The 21803-nt window shown below is 38.1% G+C and overlaps 1 protein-coding gene across 7 annotated transcripts in view; it reads left to right on the forward strand.

Annotated features, from left to right (window-relative positions):
• ATXN7L1 (ataxin 7 like 1) overlaps positions 1–21803 on the forward strand; it is a 120607-nt gene that overhangs the window by 93886 nt on the left and 4918 nt on the right. For 5 of the 7 annotated variants that reach the window (XM_048301509.1, XM_048301506.1, XM_048301512.1 and 2 more), the window contains 6 exons: positions 408–664; positions 3251–3443; positions 5697–5818; positions 8411–9362; positions 13252–13326; positions 16364–21404. In XM_048301509.1, the coding sequence (XP_048157466.1) occupies positions 408–664; positions 3251–3443; positions 5697–5818; positions 8411–9362; positions 13252–13326; positions 16364–16405 (1641 nt within the window). In that variant the 3' untranslated portion in view covers positions 16406–21404. Of the gene's footprint in view, positions 1–407; positions 665–3250; positions 3444–5696; positions 5819–8410; positions 9363–10320; positions 10480–13251; positions 13327–15914; positions 21405–21803 lie in introns of those variants that run through there. The other 2 variants (XM_048301507.1, XM_048301508.1) reach the window with 2 other exon arrangements.

The following is a 21803-nucleotide window of genomic DNA, read 5'->3' on the forward strand; positions in this document are numbered from 1 at the left end:
GTATGTGCTGCCTGTCAGTAGAGATGATCAGCTAAATTTGCTTTAAAATGTATTCATGTTTTTCAATCCAATGAAATAAGTTTTTCATTGTAAGTTAAAAGCTACAATTATTTTCTTAATATCTTAAAATTACTGGAATTCTATTTTCCATCTTGGAAAAGGTAAGTCAATAGTCTCTATTATATAAAAATTGTTGCAAAAAGTAATTTTAGCCGTGACGTTGGCATTTCTTAAGAATGACTATAAATGATCAAAGATAATGTGGAATAGCAGCTTTATTTCCATAACTGTGGCTAAAGTTGTTTGAAGTAGATTTTATCTTTTAGAGTATTGGTGTATCAGAAGTGTAGAGGACTCATAAACAATGTCATGCACACACAAATGCTTTTTAACCACCCTATTTTTAGACTCATTCACTTAATCATCGACGAGCAGTTCCAGGCCGTAAAAAACAGTTTGACATCCTTCTAGCTGAACACAAAGCTCGATCCAGGGAAAAAGAAGTCGCAAAAGACAAAGAGCATCCACCATCTGCAAGGGAAAGCTATCAGAGCCAGCCCACACCAGCACAAGACTCTCTGTCAGGATCCTCAGTGAACTCTGGGCAAGAATCTAAAGTAACATCTCCTGCAAAATCTAGACCACCAAATTCTATACTTCCAAGGTAAGCAGTTCTCCAGTGTGAAATGTTGCATTCTGAAGGTGCTGTAAGACATTTCTTAGTCTTTCTTACAACTCATTTTATAAGCATTTGGTACTTCTTTAGCCTATTGCACAATAAAACATACTAATATAAGAATTTCTGCTAGCTTATGTTAACCTAACTCTGTCCATGGTAGCCTGTGATCTGATTGGGAATGAGGAAAGGAATAGTGTGCACCTTTGGCTCAGAATCTCAGACTAACTGCATTTTTTGGCTAAAATTGTCAGTAATAATTAGGAAAGTTTATATTCAAGTCATTCGGTCACAGTTGAGAAGAAAAGTCTATTTACATGAATCAGTATAGGTATTAGTAGTAAAATTCTGCACATTAATGTAGAATTTTTCTCCAGAAATACTTTGCTAATTGCATCAATGGAATTGTTGTAAAAAAAGGCGTAATTTAGTGTTGATTTAAAACTATTGATACGAAACCGTCCATAGCATGTCTTCCCTTGTTTTGAAGATTTTTCTTAGAAAGGACAAAAACAGTCTTCAGAAGGACAATGAAAACTTCTGAAGGCATCCTTTTGCAAAAAACAGTGTGAGGCGTTTGAGCTACTGAATTCTGATTATCCTTGGAAAACTTCCCATATGTTTTCTTTATTTGTGAGATTTTTTGGTACTAATTTTGGCTGGAGTGCATAGAGCTAAACTAGTTGGCTTTGTTCATATTTACATTTTTTCATCATTCATTTCTTGCAGAAACCTTGGTCAGGATTGGGTGCTCATTTTGGGACTTTCCTACCACAACAGTCCCTATTTCAAAGAGATATTTCTTGTATTTGCTGTCTCAGATCTTACAGAGACAGCTGTTTCCAATGTTTTCTGTGTGGCCACCAAGCCCTAATGAAGTTTTATTCCTTCAGTGACAGAGGTGGGCCTTGCAGGGTTTGAGTGAAAAGACAATGAAAGAATAGCCACAGATGAATTGTGCTTCTCTGCCTAATTCTTGTAAAAGAGGTGACCTTACACAGCCGTTCATAGAGAGGAGCACAGACAGAAAGGTACAGATTGGGTTTAGTAGGTGTTACAGTCAAAGTAGCAAAACTGGAATGCAATTCCATGAGAGTCAGCAGCAGAAATTACAGAGGTAGTAGTACTCGAGGAGGAGGATTTTAGCAGTCCTATGTTGTGTTTGTACAGCCTGCATTTCTGTTTCTGCTGCAGTGCCTCTGTTGGGTTGTCCTGCCTGGTTTCAGAGCAGCCGTGGCAGCCTTGCTGCCTCTCTGTGGGGGCCAGCAGGCCTGCGGCTCTGCTGCTGCGGGTGGCACAGCCCGCCGGGGGCACCGCGGGGCACTCACACATCCCGGCTGCAGCCCTAGTCCTGTGCTCATGCCATCCGTGAGCAGTCCCAGCGCAGGTCAGGAGAGGGCTCCTGTCCACAGGCTGGGGGGGGGACTGCTCTGTCCTGAGAGCAGGAACTCATGGGATGGAAGAAGATCATCTGTAGATACAAAAACGCTGCTAGCAAGGATTTTCTTGCTATTTTCTAAGTCTGTGAGAGACTTTTCTCTCTTACAGAAGAGGTAGCAGAGTATGTAAACAACCAAGCCACCTGCAACCTTGAAAAGTCTTGTTTGTGGTATAGTAGAAAAATATTTTGACAATGAATGTTTTAGGATTTTAGCCAATCACCCCAAGGGGTGGCTGATCCTTTGTCCAATTAGACTATGAAGAAAAAAGTCTATAAAAGAGTTTGTAAAATAATTAAATAAATCAATCTTGCTGCACAGTTCCTGCCTGCTGGATCTTCTCTCCTCCTCCACCCTATGGCTGCGGGACACGGTGATACACCCTAGGGTCCAGGCCTGTGGTAATAATCATTTGCAGAATTTGCCCAGTGTGGACATCTCCTCCAGCTTCAGGGCTCTCCATACAACCAGAGTCTTGGTTGTACAGACTGTAATTGAGAACCTTTTCCACCCCCACTTCTAATCTAATCTAATCTAATCTAACCTAATCTAATCTGTTTTCAAACTACTTTTGAAAGGCAAGGCACCATCACACCCTGTGGTGCAAAGACATTCCTAATTTGTTTTATTGCATTTTAGACAAAGGTAAAGAAAACCTACACACTGTGAGGAGTTCTCCCAGTTCCTTCACTCACTAATCTACCTGTAGAGAGTGTCGGCTAAACACTCTTATATTTAGTACATTAATTTTAGTAGGATTTTGGTATGAAATATAATTTCATAAGTGGACCCTTGGGATTAATCAAGTAGCTGAGTAATGGTTCCGTGTAAGAAGATTTTATACACCTGGTTTTTATTTGTGTTTTAAATATACTTTGCCTCTTTCAAGATCTGAAATCCAACTTCATGACAAATTTAAAATTTCAGGCAATAGAAAGGTGCTTCTGCTAACATTAACTTGATGACAACCGCACAATATATTTCTGACAAGACTTAATGTCAGCTATTCAATGTCTTTTACTGTCCTTGTTTACATTGGTAATTTCTGGCATCATTTGCTTTGATGCTTGATGCCAGCAGGTAGGTTTTTAGAGCCTTTTACTGCTGATGATTTAAATGTATATTCTCCTTCTAGACCTTCATCTGCAAATAGCATAAACAGCAACAGTTCTTCAAACCACAGTGGGTATGTACCAGAACTGCCACTGCCTTCCATGGGAGGAGATATCACGAGCAGATTGTCCAGTGATGAAGGAGAAGCGGATGGAGCTGAAGAATCCGATAAATTAGACTGTCATTTTTCTGGACACCATCCCAGACCTCTTGGGGTATGTGTCAGTCTCTGGCATGCCTTGTCATTGTTCTTGCATAATTAGAGAGGGGAGAACAAATAAGTAAATTTAGTAAGAATGAATAATAAGGAATGAAGACCTTACATTCTGAACACTGTTCTAAAGAGAAAAAATACATTTAACACAAAATGGTAAGGATGGGATAAGGTAGAAGGAGACCACTGGTCAGTACACACGATACATTGATGTAGGACAAGATGGGCAGCAGAAAATCAGAAGTTCTATTTTTAGATTGTCTTCTCAGTAGACCTCAAATTGGGTGTAGTTGTGCTAAACTGAGGAAAGTTGCATTGCTTTAAATGTGACATGAGCAGATATTCTCTTGGTTGTTGTCCTTCTTACGAAACTGTACCTTGCAGTTGGTGGCAAAAGGCAGTGCTCCGTTCATTTTTGTAGTCTGGTTTAAAGCAGTAATTAAATGTCATTTATGTGAGTGTGTGTGGACTTAGAAACTATTGCTTCATTCATGTCAAAATGGAAAGGCTCTGGTGGTGGCTTAAGTATGTGTTTAAGCAGCTGGTTTTGTCTTTCTTCTGTGTTAGTGAGAAATTTCACTGTAAATAGCAAAAGCCGCTTTGTGATATTATCTCTGCAGTGTGAATTTATTTATGCTGTTCAAACCAAGAAGCAATGGAAGAACTCTTGAACTTCTTAGGAGTTGGTTCTCGTAAAAATTGAGCCAAGGAATACACTTACATGTTTTCCATATGATATGCAGAATAAAACAAACATTGTGATAGCTGGTAGCATTGTTTGTATTCCCTAGAGCAAAGGAGAACTTTTTACTGTCAGACACCAGGAAGAAGTATGGCCTGAACATAAAATGACTGTCAGATGAAATCCTGTATTTGGTTCTTACAGAGAAAACGAGAATTACTGTACTCCACACGATACTGTCATATGCAGGAACCTCCTGTTTCCTTGGTACTCTTGTATGCTACTTTGGTTTTGCTGACTGCTTCTCTATGAATTAAAAACTAAAGGTTCACTGCATGGGTGCCCACACAAAAAATAATCTAAGTGCAGCCAGTTCTTGCACACGCCTCAGCAGTGAGGCATGGCTGTCAATAGCCATTTTGGTTTAGGATCCTTGTTCTGTTTCAAGGCAAACCCACTGACTCATCTGTTCTTTGAAATCTTAGTATCACTCAACTGAAACAGTTACTGGTAGTGAAACTTCTTAGTCCATATCAGCGTGAAGACAGAAAAGATGGTGTAAATCACCTCCAGCTCAGTTCATGCTGAATTTCATATTCAACTAAACTGTTTTCCTTACGAAGTCCCTCTCCCGGCCAGGTGGTAATAATTGATCAGGGGGAAAGTCACTAGCTACTTTAATTACCTCTTGGTGGTACCTGATGTTAGTGTTAGCTCACTGGGAGATGAGGCGAGTTTGTCAACTTAGGTGGTGGTTTTAATTAACCTGTTTAAACCTGGTCATGAAACAGATGGAGAATGAACAGTTGCAGTCACCATGCAGTCCCTCTTACGATGGAGAGTTGTATTGTTTTTTGAGGATGTTTTGTAACAGGTTTCTCTCCTACAAACAGGCATTGTAGCAGTTCTCTGCATCATGTAGATCAGTAAGACTGAGCTGAAGCAAGAACATGTTCCTGATTGTAACATCTCAGTGTTGTAGGACTTTTCAGGAAGCTCTCCAGAGGAAGTAGTGCAAGGACTCCTGAGCTCAGCAGAATTCTCAGAATATTTACTACTCCTCCAGTTGATTTTCATGCGCTGTGAAGAGTGTATCCCATGTTGTGTTGTAGCACAGATGCCATGGATGATAATATACTTTTTTACTGAAATGTCAGTGGTTTGTTTATTAAGTAGATACTAAAGATGTTCCTGTTGCACTTTTTTCCCTCTTCAGTTATATTTTTATTGCTGTCATGCAGTTATGAGATTTAAGATGCACAGAACAGTGTAACTTGTCTTTCTGAGGCAGTAAGAATTTTTTCTTTATAAGTACCTCAGCAGTTACATTCTTTCTCTGGCACTGATTCGTTAATGAAGTATGAAATATACTTTACACTAAGTTGAGATATTATGCACATATTTCATAATTCGTAAAAAAACTATTTTTGCTGCAGATAGTGAAAACCACATTTAAAAATAAGTTTTATGTGCATGATACAAATTACAACGGTTTTCCTTGATCTATCAATAAATATTTCATAATGTAGAAATACATTTTTATAAGCAACATTGAAATACCTTTTCTTTCAGTTCTGTTCATATGGCAGTCGTTTAATGGGAAGAGGGTACTATGTCTTTGACAGAAGATGGGACCATTTTCGATTCGCACTGAACTCCATGGTAGAAAAACACTTGAACTCACAGATGTGGAAGTAAGTGGGATTTTTACACTTGGTGGATCATTTAACATTTTTAATTCTGTAAAATTAAACACTCCATGGCCAGCGTTTGTAAAATTACCTCTGTACTAAGGTATAGCAGTAGCATGTACAAATTTTCTCTTCTCTATTAAGGTATATACAGCCCACCAGAACAATCTCCTAGTCTGATGTAAATTTCTGCCAGATTTAGGACTCTTTATAGCTCCTAAGAATCCAGATTTTTGCTTAAACTTTTATCATGCCCCTGCATCACCCATTCAGGCTTCACTGTGTAAGGCTCATGAGTTGTAAGATAAGGAACTTGGTCCACATTTGTCTGTGCATAGGATGGAATATGATAGATTTTTAGTCCATAGTGCCCTTACTGCCTTTGGGATCTTAAAATTCTGATTATTAGTCACTCTTGAAGCACCTCTGTATCACATATGCGGGTTCCAAGCACCATAGGCTTTGCCTACACAGCTCCATTAAAATGGACTGCACTTCTAAAATAAATGTTAATTCTTTAAAAAAAAAGTAACTGAAAGTTCATTACATCTGCAGATAGGATTGATTTTTTGGGGGTATTCTGCTACAGAATATGCATTCTTCTTCCAGTGTAATGACACTAAAGTGCAGTGTTTCATGTCACTGTTTATTATCAGGACTGTGTTATATTCATTGGATGCCAGCCATTAGATAAACAAGGTTTGATTTTTATTTAAATATATTTTTAAAGCACTAAAGCTTGGCTTGTCTGACTAACCTGGTATCTTAATGATGACAGTGCCACTGTGCTAGGAGATATAGTTTGGAAATGGTTGGTTCTGCCATAAAAGGGCCAGTTTCATGTCTGTTTAGAGACTGATTATGCTCGATCTGCTTTGTAAATTTATAAACTAGTGTCTGTCACCTTCCACAAATAAAAATATTTTAGTTTCCTTAAATAGGAAGATTAAAATTTGTTACTTATTGGCTTTGTTTGTCAGGAGAAAAGATGCTTGGGCATCTGACAAAACGTGTGCCACTACTAGTGCAAACTAGTGCAGAAAACCAAAATAACCTCTACAGTAGTTAAGTATTTGATACCAGAAGTAAACAGGCCTTGTCCTGCTCCCACTAAATCTGATTTCAAACGTTTTCCCAAATTCTAGCTGTTTATGTAATCTCTAATATTTTAATGAACTCCAGCCGTACTCACTTGCCTGTATAACACAGGGAGCTGACAGTGCCTAACCTCTGTTTTATTCCTCTGTTGTCCTCAACCCTCCTCTGGACTGACCTTTTCCTGTGCTCCCCAAGCAGGGCTGGGTGTGAGGCTGCTGTTCTATAGCTCTGCAGCTGTGGCCAGAGGTACAGGGGTGCAGGGCTGTGTTTTCAGAACTGTGACATTAACAAAGAACTTTTATCCCTAGTTCTCAAAGTACTTTGCAAAGGTGGGTGTGAATTGTTGGTCCTTCTTTAAAAGTAACCTGAGGAGCTGCTCTGATGGGCAGCTTTGTTTGCATTGCAAGTAGCAGGCAGTAGGACTTCTTCATTTCTGGCACCATGGACTGTATGTAATCCCTTATGTAACTGTGACATAAACAGTGTTCTGGCCAACAGTCTCCATAGGAGGAATACCTGGAGAGAACTCGTAATTAGGATTTGATATATGATAACACAGCACACCCAGGGCTGCTCTTTTACCATGCTATGTGAGGGCAAGAGTAAGCCTTTAAAAAGGGGAAAGGTGTCAGTAGGAAGGATAACAAGGACAGAGTTATGGGGCTGTACAGCTTCTTAGCAAAGAGAAATAGGATTAAACTGTGAATTAAATGTAAGTCTAAATAATGGGAAAAGCTCACATAATAGTTTTCCAAGAGACATTAGGAAGGTCTGGTTCTTTGATAACACCACACTACATAAAATAATAGATGATGGCTGAATGGAAAGGAATTTGAATACATCCTACTAATTTCACAGGTAATATTATTAGATTTTCTTCTCAGAAGAGTATTCAGCTGTTTATAAAGCTTATCAAGCTCTGTTTAATATTTTGTCAATTTTTCAATATCAGTGAAAATTAATCAATCATTTCCCTGTTTAATCTCATCTAACCAGCTCTCAAATGAGCTGTTGGGAATAGCACTGCATTTGGAAAGGGATGATCTTTCCTCTTTAAATTCAATGATTAATTGCTTCACAACCCCCCAGACTGGCTCATTTACTACCTTATTGAAATCTAACCTATGAGTTTAGGTTGATATTGAAACTGTTCCGCAGCATGAACTTTGACGCAAAACATATGCAATTAATGAAACATAGTGACTAAGATACATATAGATGCCACTGTCAGGCATTTTAGTTGCATTTTTTAATTGTTTGGTAAAATAAGAGAGGGGGAAAGGAAATGAAATTTGTAATAATGTGTTTAAATTTTAATCCTGTGCACTTAATTGCTGTATGTGATTGGTAGAATAGAATAGGAATCAAAATTATAATGAACTAGGTTTGCCTTTTTGGCCTTCATGGAAATTATTTCCTATCTGCATTGTTTGGATGGAATATTTTATGTATCTAAATCTCTTCTTCTTTTTTTTTCCCCTTTCCTTTTCTATTTAGGAAAATTCCTCCTGCGGCAGACAGTCCCATGCCTTCTCCAGCAGCACATGTCTCCACTCCTTTTCCAGCATCAGTCTTACAGCCCTTCAGCAACCCCAGTGCGGTGTATATTCCTTCAACACCTATCAGTTCAAGAATCACTTCTTCTTACATAATGACATCAGCCATGTTATCAAATGCAGCCTTTGTGACAGCGGCAGAGACGAATTCCATTATGTCACACACCACAGCTTTTCCTCACGTGGCTGCAAGCCTAAGTATCATGGACTCAACTTTTAAGGCGCCATCAGCTGTATCACCAGTGCCAGCAGTCATCCCTTCCCCATCCCACAAGCCATCCAAAACAAAAACCAGCAAATCCTCAAAAGTGAAAGACCTGTCATCACGGAGTGATGAGTCTTCAAGTAACAAAAAGAAAAAGCCGCAGTCGTCGTCTTCATCGTCATCATCGTCCTCATTATCTTTGCAGACATCTCCCTCGTCTTCGTTTTCAGGGTCCCACAAAAAGAACTGTGTCCTGAACCCCAGTTCAACGTTGAACTCCTATCAGGCGACATCCTCCTATAACAGTGTGTCTGTGCACAATACCAATAATGGAACAAGCCCACTCAGTGCCAAATCGGAGCCCTCAGGACGGACTTCATTGTCAAGTAGTTCAACAGACTCAGTGAAACACATGAGCATGGTAGTGAGCAGTATTGACTCTTCTAATCTGTCTGTATCTTCTCTCGTGCACCACTCAGGGGACCACTCCCTGGGAGCACATAATGCAGTGTCTTCTCTTCCCCTTTCTTTTGACAAATCAGAAGGAAAAAAACGTAAAAACTCTAGTTCTAGTAGCAAAGCCTGTAAAATCACTAAAATGCCTGGTATGAATAGTGTTCATAGAAAGAGCACTGCCAACCTTATTTCTGCGGTGCCAGATCCTACAAGCAGCTCCATCTCTCGGCAGGTAAGGGACTCTTCCAGTTATTTTTTTGCAGATCATGTCTGACTTCCTTGAAATGTTTCATGCATTATGAAAAGAAAATACCGCATTTGCTTCAGATTGGTTTTCACCACACAACTTACTTTCTAGATTAATACAGAAACGTATTTGTATTTGTTTTGTACCAGTCATAGAAAGATGTTTTGAGAGTTTAAAAAACTATACATATATATATACACACTTTCTCAAAATATTTTTATGAGATTTTTATTCAATTATTAAAGTAGCTATTTGTATATCTGAAAGTAAAATTGAATGTCCAGAATGGATAAATAATTTTTAGAAAAAATATTTTTTCTTAATTCTCATCTCTCTGAAATAAATTGTGTTATTGAAACAGGAAGATGAGAGTCAGAATTTCTGTTTATTTCTTTTCCCAAACTTGTTGCTGGTTCATTTCCTAATGTTTTGCAAGTCTCTTCATGTCTCTTCTGTAAGATACATGTGCCTTTCTCCTGGGGAGAGTCTGAGGTGCCTGAACTCAGATGTTATTTCCTGTTTGAAACTAGAAAAATTAAGAAATTAAGATCTTAACCAGATGACCTTTAGTGGACATTTGGTTATCTCTTTCAGTGTACATGTGTTCACAGAATACTGAAGTCAGTGCAGCAGATAAGGTTACACACGCTTGCTTCATTGACAGCAACAGAGCTTTGGCTTCTCTTTCAGTGGTGCCATATAAGGACAAAAGTATGTGTGAAGTAAGATCTGGTGGGAAAACTGCCAATATGATCTTTATAATGATCTACTGTTTCATTCTGCTACTGTGTCCAGTGCTGTGCAGTGCACACAAAACAATGCTTGGCCCTGGTGTCTGGAAGACAAAGCCATAGAAAATAGGATACCTCAGAGAATCTAAGGTAGCTTAGGAATTCTTTTTTTTTTTTTTTTTTTTTTTCTTGTGAAACTCTCATTTCCTAAGGATATTGCACATACAAACAAGTGGAATTTGGAAAAGAAGATGGTAAGGGCAAAGCAATCCGTAAGTAATCTAGCAGAAATGGGAGAGGAAAAAAGGAATAAATGAACCCTAAAGCTGGTATAGGAGACAGAATGAAGGTCTCAAAGAATGGCCTAGCAGGTATATTTTCACTTTCCTACTTCTAGCAGAGGTGCAACAGAGATGACTCGTTTGGCTTTTTAAAATGGGTAGTGGCATTGTCTTTCTATTGTAAGCCTCTTAAATGTGTCTTGCAATCAGAACTGATCTTCAAGTAACTGCAGTCAGCAGAGGATGCTGTAAATTCTTCCTTCTGTCACACAATCAGATTTTTGAAACATGTGTGCCCAGAAAGATTAAATTGCCCTGAGGTTTATGGTGTCAAATGGAAAGAAAAAGTAAGTACAAATTGGTGCTTTGGTACAGACATGGGTAATAAGAAATGGATTGTGTCATCTTTTCACAGGACATAGACTGTATCTGTAGCTAATGCAGTGTGAGGAATCTTATGGCTGCATGCAGGAGGTTCTGAGTTCAAATTCTGAGACCCCTTGGGATCAAATCTGTTCCTGTGTGTCATTCCTGTTTCAGTTTATGTATTTCATCCTGTTGCACAGTAATAGAAGTAAATAAACCACAAGGAATCAATCAGAGGTCTTTGCTGAATATTTGTAAAAATGTTAAAAATTCATAACTAATATTTTTTTCTTAAGTAAGAGGTTAAATGTTTGTAATGAATGTTACCATATAAAGATACTTAAACGTATTTTATATATATACATGTCCAGGTGCATACATATATATATATATATATGTATACATGCATATATGTGTATGTATATATGTAAACTCTCATCTTATACTGCTGGTTTTTGGAGCTACAGCAGTAGTCAAAATTAGGAGGTAAAATGGAGTTACTTGTATTTCAGAAGTCTTTCTGGCAGCTAATTGTCTTTGTGACAAGGATACTGTATGCAATACAAAATAAATGGAATTTGTACCCATTTAAGCATATGGGACAACTAATATGACATACTCTACGTGGGTTTATTAAAGCTCTGGAGAGTACATTACTTAAATTCCCTTTTAAGCTGTGCTGTTTGACTTGCTGGGTCCAAAAAATCCAGTTACAGTAAAAACCCCACCCCAAAAAATGTCATGGCTTATAATCTTGCTGCTGTTCCTTCATGTAATATGGCAAATTGAAGAGACTAAGAACTCAGCAACAGGTGATAGGCTCAGATATAGTTTTCTTACTTAGTTCAGCTCTGGACTGGATAGATAGTAACTGGAAGTGTTAACCATTGGGTTTTGAAGTACAGTTTATTTTTAAAAGAGACTGGGGAAAAAAAGAGGATTTGAGTTTTGGCCTCACACTAATACTTTTGAAATGGTGTTTCCTGTCATTAAAGACCCAAGACATCTTGGAACCTTTCTTTCATTTCAGAGTGCTGTACCTGTTCAGCCTGTGTGACTATTTCTCCATTTAAAAGGAGGACATGTATTTATTATGAAGGGGTTTATGAATGCTGTAATAGTGTTTGTAGAGAAGAAAGGTTTGCAGGTGTATCCCAATATTCTGAATGGCTAGGAAAGATACAAGGTTGTGTAGATAAGATTTGTATGTTGAAGAATGTTATCTTCTAGAGAGCAGCTGTGGAAGGCAAAACAACAAGCTGAAGGGAGCAGGACCCATCCTTTTAATCTTTGTGCACCATGGGAGCACCTTCAAAACTGGCTGTAAATAAAAACTTTAAACATTTATTCCGGATAGAATGTGAACAGAGAACACTGTTTCAAAAAATCCCTGTGTGAGAAAGGGCAAATGTGGAGAGGAAGAGAGAAGCTACCTTTCACTCTATGTGAAATGGCAAAATAACAAACAATGCAGAAGGGAAGGAGAAAGCTGCTCTTGTGAAGGCCCTGCCAGCCAATGCCACAGCCCCACCAAGTCAGTAAGAAACTGGCTGCTGCATTTCTCACTGTTTAGAAGACAGGTCCTTGCTACCTCTCTGTCAAAGGATTAAAGTGATGTTACTTGAAGTCAGTGACTTTGTAAACAAGTATTCATGCTGCAGTCATCTGCTGTTTGTAGACAGGTATCCATGGTTAATTTCTTGTAAAGTCTTGTAACCCCTGAGGAACTACTCCTCTGACTCAACAGCCGTGTCCCCTCTTGTATCGCAACAGAATTATCTACTCCATGTTTACAGGTCGTTGTAGAAAAACTTACAACAGGCTGCTCTTGCAGAGTGCTGTAAACTCACTAACACTGAAACAAACTGATTGAATATAGCAATATTATAACTAAGTACTTTTAGAATGTATCTATGTGTGCTACAATTTACACTCATTCCCAAAGAAATTCTCTGAAGCGGTAAATGAATACAAATGCAAATTTTAACCTCTGGAGTTTGGTTCTTGTGATTAATATTTGCTTTATTGAGCAGTGATATGTGGAAGAAAATGGAATAACTTAGGGCATGCTCTGGTGCTTGGCCACGTGGTTTAAGCTCCCCAGGAGTGGGGAAGGTCTCCTGGGAAGGATCCCATGACCTCAAACACCCTGTTCTCTCTGAATAGCTGCTCTAAGTGACTCCAGTAACTAGAGAAACCATTCTTTCACTCTAGAGAGGTGGAGGGTTACAGTTTATATTCCCTCAGCAACTGTTTTGTATGTTATTTTCTGACCTGTAACAGTATTTATGTACCTTTTAAGACTATTTAAAGTATACAGGCTCTGAGAGATAATGATGATTCTATCTGAAGCATATCTTTTGCAATAGCAAAATACTTGTGTTCCAAATGCAGCGTGATTAGTACCACGCTACATAGGAAAGGGAAGGCCATCACCAGCATCTGAATTCAACTGACAAATATGCCTCTCAATACTGCTCAATTAATGTTTTTCAGATTGGAAAAAATAGCAGTGTAGCTTTGTCACAATCCAGTCCTTCGAGTACATCAAACCCAGTACACAACAGACAAGTAAGTTGCTTTAAAAAAAAAGTGTACTTAAGTAGTCTGTAAGCAGTTTTGAAACATTTTGTACTATAAAACCTTAAAATACAATTTCTTTATAAATACAGTTCTTTATAGAAGCTGCCTTTCAGTGAACTAATACTAGATTTCTCCTTCCATGTAATTTTCTTCCAGCTATTTTCCCCTCCAGGAATTATGAATTACAAATTTTTTGCTTGTTTTTCACCCACCTGTATTACGGCTCAGGCTGGCTCATGTGCTGCTCACTGGCTGTTGCTTTGGTGATAGAGGCTCAGCAGCAGCAGCAGATCTCTGTTGGTCTTTTTATCCAACTTCTCCTGCTGAGCAAGATGGCACAGCAGAGTCCCCAGACTGGCAGAGGAGGGACAGCATTTAAAAATAGGCCAGAAATGAAGCAGCAAAGGGAGAACAGAAACAGGATAGAGAAGATGAGGCACTTGACTGTTCAGAGAAACTAATCTAAAAGGATAACTAACCCATGTGTAATGCGAGTTCTTCTTAGTCTGCAAGTTGGATAATGATAAATGCTGTAACTCAGCTTTTTTGATCCAGCCCTCATCTGTCTGGAGGACTGATACACTAGTTTGTTTTAATATGGTGCCTACTATTTGACTCTCCAAGTTGAGTACTTTATCAAGAATTTAATATCAAGTTATTCCAAATGGTTGTGCCTGCTTAGTTCCTGCTGTGTAGACATGGGAAAAGAATGGTAATGATAACCCACTACTGTATGCCCATTCAAAATACTCTGAATCACTCATATCTTGAGATGAACTGCCAAACAGTAAATTTCTTTTTTTTCTCTCACTGCTGAATGCAAAGCAATATATGCATGGAAGAACTACTCTGAAGGGAAAAAAGTGGAAAGTTTCTTCATATTTCTAGGGAGTGGCATTTTCCTGTGTGAGACACTGTCATCCAACTGCCAGTGACAAACTGTTCTGAAGTGCAAAACTGTTTTTGTTGTAACATCTTGCTCCTGTGTTAGTATAACATACACACTACTCGAGGAGCAGAACTTGTTGGGATCTGTTGCCTAGATCCCACTGGAAAAACCTAAGGGTACAAAACATTAATTTTGTGTCAGGTCTATGTAAACTGAGAGTATTGCAGAGCTTTTCAGCTGCCTGTTTTCATAACTTTATCAAAAATAGAAGTGTTTGCTTGTTTTAAGCCCCACAAACTCTTTATTTTTAAAAAAAAATGTTTCTTTCAGTTTGGTAGTTGAACGTGGAGTTCAAAGTACAAATACAAAAAAAATCAAGTTGATACTAAGTTTTATTAAACTTTTTTTTTTAAACTTATGCAGGATTTAGTATTTGGAACCATGAATAATGATTCCCTATTTAATAAATGCTTGTCACTGTCAAATCTGAGCTGCTTTGTTGGCAGCTTTCATCTCCAATCTAGCAATTGAGTAGTCTCTAAATAAAATTTCTGTCTTAAACTGTGCTGTAATATTTCATTATAAAGCTGTTAATAATTAGGTACCAATAAGTGGATCTACAAGTACATGCTGTGTCAGTAAAGATATTACTGTGGAAGCTGAGCTCTCTTGTTTTGAATGTTAGTGCTGCTATAACCACGATAATCAGGGAGTCCAAGTGAAGCAAGGTCTGTAGGCAGAGACAATCTCTGCTATACACCAGGGTTTATAGTTGGAAAAATCTGGCAAGTTTTCATGAATACATCACAACTACAGACTTCTAACAATGCAGTTGGAAGCAGAGTTGCAGCTGCCAAGCTAAATGTGCATATGGAGCAGTTCCTCTGGACTGCCTCCGCTGTGTTCCCTGGCCAGGCAACCTGGTGAGGCTGTCTGCTGGTGCAGAGGGGGAGCCAAAGGGAGGAGAAGATTGTTGTTCTCAAGAGAAGGGAGAGAGGTCCGTAACTCATCACAAGGTTGAGTGGCTGGAAAATTGTGGCATTTGGAAAATTGTGTAACGCTGTAAACCCGGTCTTGTTTGCACCTGTGACCGCCCGGGCGCAGTCTGACTGGGAGAGCTTCCCGCCGGCCTTCCCAAAGCAGCCGGTCAGAGTGAGAGGACACACAGCAGTGCTGTGGAAGTCACCTGCCACCCATAACTGAGTGTTTCTCACTCAGTGATGAGTTGTGAGCTGAAGGTGGCCTGTAGTTGTTTTGATGTCACAGGAGTAGTTCCTTTTGGTCATTTGCTCCATGTGTTGAAGTTCACTCAGGTACTTCCGTGGGACTGGTGGATCATGAGAATTGTTGTGGGCCTGTGAGTTCTCTCCCATTGCATTAAACTCCCATCAGGTTAAACTCCAACGGATTCTTCTCAATGAATGTTTAATATGAATATTGCTGCCTCTCTTTGAGGCCTGAACTAGGGATTGTATTCATAAAAACGTGCCTGTTTTTCCAACTATTTTTGCTTGAGTAAAAGAAATACTACTTTTCCCTATAAAAACTACTTGGTCTTTAACAAAAATTAATGGAACGGTTGTTTTATAGTGAAATTATTTGTGCCTGTATGTATTAAAAGTTTGTTTTCTCCAAATTTTATACTTGTTCTAGGTTTTTTACTAATCAAGTGTTTTTGTCTTCATAGTGCTTTTAGGTGCCTGGAAGTGTTAACACTTCAAGACCTCAGTATGCGGTGGTTTTTAAATACTGAGTAACTAGATCATTTTATTAAGGGAAGGTGACAACGTGTATGCTGTGTGAGGATTCCTTGTGCATGAAAACATGCTGTGTAGAGGAAAAGATTCTTCAGAGTTGTCGTCTAATTGCTGCTCTTTATTTGTAATGATAACCAAGTTAATGAACATGAGATTCACCAAAGCTTACTAAACTCAGACCGTCCCAAAAGGAAATATGCTGTTTATTCAAAGCAGTTCCTTTTCTTAAAGGTCTAATGTCAGTAAACAGGGAGGCAGTTTAGTTCAGGAACTTGAAATAAATTCCTGCTTTGAGTACTGTCAGCCACAGACTTTATTGAAGTGTTTTATACCAAAAAACATTGTGTGATTTTGAACCTGGCTCTGGTTTCTCTTTTAGAAGACATCAAACCGGACTGGTAGAATAAGGACTCTTCCATAACAAGGAAAAGGAACCAGCCTATAATCTCTAGCTCTCAGCAGCCCTACTCCACAGGGTTTTTCTTTTCTATGTCCTGCAGATGGATTTAATCTTTTATGAATTTGTGGTTTTAAAGAAAATTAAATTTACAGAAAACTGTAATAGTGATTTGTTTAGTTTTTCCACTTGTATTTGCCACTGATCTGTGCGTTCTGCTTGGTTATGTTTCATGCCTTTTAAAGCTGTTAGCATTGCAATGCTCCCTTTGTTTCCTTACCAGAACACAACGGACATTCCAAAAAAAAAAGAAAAAATCCAGATCATGATATGAATTTATTTAAAGGATCTCCAAATTTTTTCATTAAATAAAAATTACAGTAATTCTGTATTTAAGCTTGTCCTATGGATAAAAATTGAGTGCATTTCTTAGTAATTTACAAACAGCTGGGGCACTGTAACTTTAGGGACTAATCCTGATTGGTGCTCTGTACCTACAGCATTTAATAATTTCAGTGGGAATTCTGAGTGTTCAGCCTCTTCCAGGATCAGACTCTTAAGGAATCTATACTTCAATCAATGCATAGCAGATTTTGCACCAAACTGTAATTACTGTTATCAGGGGCCCAATGTGTAAAATCCCCATATCTTGGGGGATTTCCAGACCCTTAAGAACACAGCACTTGATAATTTCAGTGAGCAGTTTGGGTTTGAGAGGACAGGAGTTGAGCAGATTGGCTTGCATTAATAGAATTGCACTGACAGTGTTTCTTATAGGATTACTGAATAATTTTTTAATAAAATATAGATTTTATAATCAGGAAGCCAATACTAGGTACTGAAACAACAGTACAGAGGAGTTAATTTTTATTTCTACAGTGTTAAAAGTGCACTTATATGCTGGTTTATTTACATCTTGGGGAAAGGCGAGAGACTGCAAATAGGGAGATTATTACTACTTTCTTTTTTAAAAAAAGAAGGCTTAAGGCAAATTTTAAGACTAAAAATGTTTAAGCAATTATAAACAAGGCTAGACCCTTTGAAAAAAGTTTAGAAATATTCTTAAAATAAATTTTTATAGTGTTAATTTTGTAATAATTTATGTTTTGCTATACTTCAGAGCTAACTGACCGGTATAGTTTCAGAAACAGTATGAAACTTAGGAAAGTTTAAGCAATGTTTATATTTTTAAAATGTTCTTTGAATTATGTTTTTATTGTACATTTCTTCAGACTGAAAAATGTGTACATATCTTTGTTATTTTTGCACAATTTTTGTCTTGTTGAGTTTTAGGAGCAGTACTATGTTGATTTTTTTTAATTTATTTTGAGTTATAAAACTGCAGGATTTTAAAAATCTCAGTAACAAAGTCATCCTCTGTAATCAATGAACTGCTATTTCTAGTTGTTGAGGGAAAACAGTGGTTGTGAGATTCAGTGGTTGCTTCTGAGAAATAATGCTTATCAGTGACTGAAGGAGCAATTTTGTAGTTTTAGGAAGCTTTAGCTGTTTCCATGCATCTTTTAATTGGAAAGCTGAATTATGGAACCTGTCCTTTGAATGCTGCTTAAATTTTGTTTTCAACTGGCTTACACCTGACAGCATTTCAGGAAAGTTAAGCACGAAGTAAAATCCCGTGGTGTTCTTTCATCATCAAAGAATCATTATTTGATTAAATGTATCGGAAATTTTAGCCTGCAAAATGAAATGGAAGTAAACATTTGGAAAAAAATGGATACAAACTGGACCAGCCTATAATGCATTCTTAGTGTAGCATTCACTCGTAGGTCTTTTTCTTCCCCATTTGCCTGAAAACCTTGTGATTTGTTTCCAGCAATAGAGGCTCAGAAGCTTTGGTTGTTACACATACGCAATGCATAGGCCCGTCAGCCATAAAAAGCAACTTGGATAACTTGTATGCCTTCTTTTGTATTGATGTAACAATTGTAAATAGTGCTGATCGACCTTTGTAGAGAATAGTTTATACAGCATATTCTATTATTGCTGATTCTCAGTGAACTATTGTTTTAAAAAAAAAGAAGAAAAAAAGAAATTTTTCTATTTACACCTTATATTTTGTTATGCTGTTGACCCATGGCACTTTAACAAAACTCTGTGGGTTTTGCATAGCTGGTCAGTCATGGGATATATTAAATAACTGTTGTTGCACAGAAATGAATTTGCACCTGCTATATTGTGCTTTCCTACTACAGATTTTAGAACCTTTTCCAGAAGACTTTTGAAGAAAGCATGTCCAATCATTCTAAGAAAAAAAAAATGCCATACTTGTACAGCCAATTTCTTTTCTACAATCCATATTTTGTAACACTAAGTATTTTCATTCTTTGTCCTGCACCTTTATGTATTAGCAGTATCAAATAGAATTCATTCCATGCTTGTGATAATTGTAAGCAGAATAAATGTCTAAAGTAGGTGTAAATAGTAAATTCTATGGCTTACAGTTTAAAAAAGGAAAACCAGAACAAACATGTATCTGATTGATACTGCCATGGTTCAACACCGGGCCTGGAGATATTCTCTAGTGAGCGATTGTATTTTTTGTTTTTTGCTTTATTATTATTTTTTTTTTTGTAACATGGCTTTGTAAATAAAATAATTTATATGTTTGTAAGAAATAGATGGGGTTTGTCATTATTTCTCTTTGCAAAGCAAAAATGGTGTGTATTGCAAGACTGCCCTTTCTCTTCCCAGAGACTGAAATACACTGTGTGGATACCCTGCACTGCGATTTCCACGGCAGTTCAAAAGATGTGCCCAGCTTTCTGCACAGGGCTGAATTGCTCCGGGATTATTTTTGGCATTCATGTTTAAAATATTTCTGTATTTACATGTCAAGACACGTGCAGCGATCAGCTACTGAGGTTTTTTGCACTGATAAACCATTTATAAACTCCTTTGCTTAGCTGAGTGCATTTTCTCATTCCTTGTCAGTGTAAGAATTAACTTTGTTACAGCTGCTAGATTTTGGAATTCTCACTTCAGTGGGCAGTACAGATTTATAACCAGTCTTTTTATCATCGTTAATGCTAAAAACGCAGCTCTTATCTAGGCATTAGGATTCTTGTTCTGTGTAAAGCCTGTTCAATTACAGATCAAATGAGACTTAAATTGTTCATTGGCTCGACAGCTCTGCAGAGAGGATTGCAATTTTTTTCTCACAGCCACCCTCTTCTGCAAATATGGGGAAGATGTACATTTTTATGCTCCTTTTATGAAGTATCTGGAAACTGCCTTGGAGATACTGTAGGGAAGATGCTCACAATTACAGTATCTTTTTTAAAAGGAAGCAATTTGGACTGCAGACTACATTTCTATGTGCACACAGAACTGGCAGAGGAGGTAGGAAGCTGGGCTGCCTTGCAGGAGAAGGGAATTGAAGGAGGGATATTTTACATTCTAGGAACGGCTTGTTGTGTGATGTCTTGCACCTTCTGATGTCACAAAAGCTAATCCTGAATTTCGTCTTTACTGTCCAGTTAATGCCTTGATCTGAGATACTCTGAGATACTTGTATTTTGAAAGCTTTTTTTTTAATCTTTAGTTTATCTTTTCCAGTATAGAAAAAATGAACATCATGAAGTAGCAGTAGATGCTGAAGTTTCATCTGATACAAGTGGTCCCCATGTATGGCTAAAGAGTGACACTGTGTTTGTAAGATGCTTTGCTATTTCTAGCAGCCATTGGAAATTAAAACTACAGCCAAGAAAACAGAATATTGCTGATGTATTAGTTGCTTGCCATCATTGCCTGTGGCCAGCAAAGGTTGAAGATCACTGACTTTACTTCCCAAATATGAATCAGTCATGTTTTAGCTCCTGTGGGTTTGTTGGAATGATCTAAAAACTGTTCTCATATTTGGAGTTGGGTTTCCCCTCCTTTTCTTGGTTATGCACAAGTATTTTGCTCGTAGCACTCCTCTCCTGCTCATATTCTCTAACATGCTCTAAATACCATCAATTTTAGAGGGAAGCAGATCACACTGTAACTTCTTTATTCATTGCACTCTCGTTTTTATGCTTCTGTTTTTACCATGGAACTATTTATTTTAGAAGAAAGTCATTGCTGTGTGTAACCAGGATCTGTTTTATTTTTCCAAATTTGTCAGGATTCACAATTGGAAAAAATGCCAAATACTGATTCCAGATATATTTGGAAGAGAGTCATACAACAGATTCAGACTTCAGAACACAAGAATGTTTATTTCATGCAAATTTTTCTATGCTGTTTTGCTCCTTGAATATTTCTTGAAAGCAACTACTCAAAACAAATGCAGATCTCTTTCTTTTAAAAGATACTTTCGTAAGTAGAAGAAAGCTAAAGCTGATAATTCAGTAGCAGGTCCCAGCCTGCCCTTTGACTGGAGCATCCATGGCAGATGGTACTGAGCTCTTGTTCTCATTTTCTAATGCACCAGAAATGACACAGGCTGGATTCTTTTGTGAGGGGGTTTTGTTGTCTGTGGCTGACCCAGAAATATTTAGCTTTAGTCTGTGATCTCTTCTCCCTACAGAAAGGAGAAGAGAAGCTTTAGGGGAAGTTTGCCAGCAATAATAATCAGGATCCAGGAGAACTTGATTTGAGGGTAAGGACACCAGCAGGGATTTGAGATGGGGCACTATCTTCAGCTGTGCCCTTTGCAGATTTCCCAAACCTGACAGATTTACTTCTGAAATTCAGTCTGGGTTTGAGTAACTTGGAGCAGTTGCTAACATGGTTGATGTGACACCACAAGGGTAGTTTTTCAGAAAAGCTGTCTATCATGGACAAAATGCATTTACAGAATCCACAGGTGTGAAGGCCTTTTGGTGTAAGTACAAAGAATGGCCTGATGAACACAAGTGCAGCCCTGGGAGTCCGGTGTCTGTGTCAGCTCATTTCCAGCCTGGCCCTACTGAGGCAGCAGATGAAATGGTGATGGAGGAGACATCACTGCAGAAGAGAAGCCATCATCCCTTCCCAGTAGGAAATGTCCTCAGTGCTGATTTGGAGAGCTGTGGCACAGGTGAGTGAGATAGGTCACTACTGGCAAATGACTACACAGGCTCAACCTCTTTGCCTTTCCCACCAAGGGTGCAGAATGTATATACATATGTATGTGTATATATATATGTATATATATATATATATATATATATATATATATATCACCTTAGTTCTAAGACGTTCTCAACAGTCTACACAAGGAACTTTCTTCTCTGGTCAGCTTTGCTCTTAAATTGCAATTATTTGCCTTCCTTAGTTTTCTCTTATTTTGACCCATAATCAGTTGAGGGGTTTTGTGGTGTGGTTGCTTGGGCATTTGGGGTTTTTGTTGTTTGTATAATCTTGCCTTGAGCTACTCCTTCTGTGTTGCTTTTCTTTAGGATTTGTGTTACACGAATACAGAATCTGAGCAGTAACA

The sequence above is a fragment of the Corvus hawaiiensis genome, chromosome 4, assembly GCF_020740725.1.
Source record: "Corvus hawaiiensis isolate bCorHaw1 chromosome 4, bCorHaw1.pri.cur, whole genome shotgun sequence".
Taxonomy (NCBI): domain Eukaryota; kingdom Metazoa; phylum Chordata; class Aves; order Passeriformes; family Corvidae; genus Corvus; species Corvus hawaiiensis.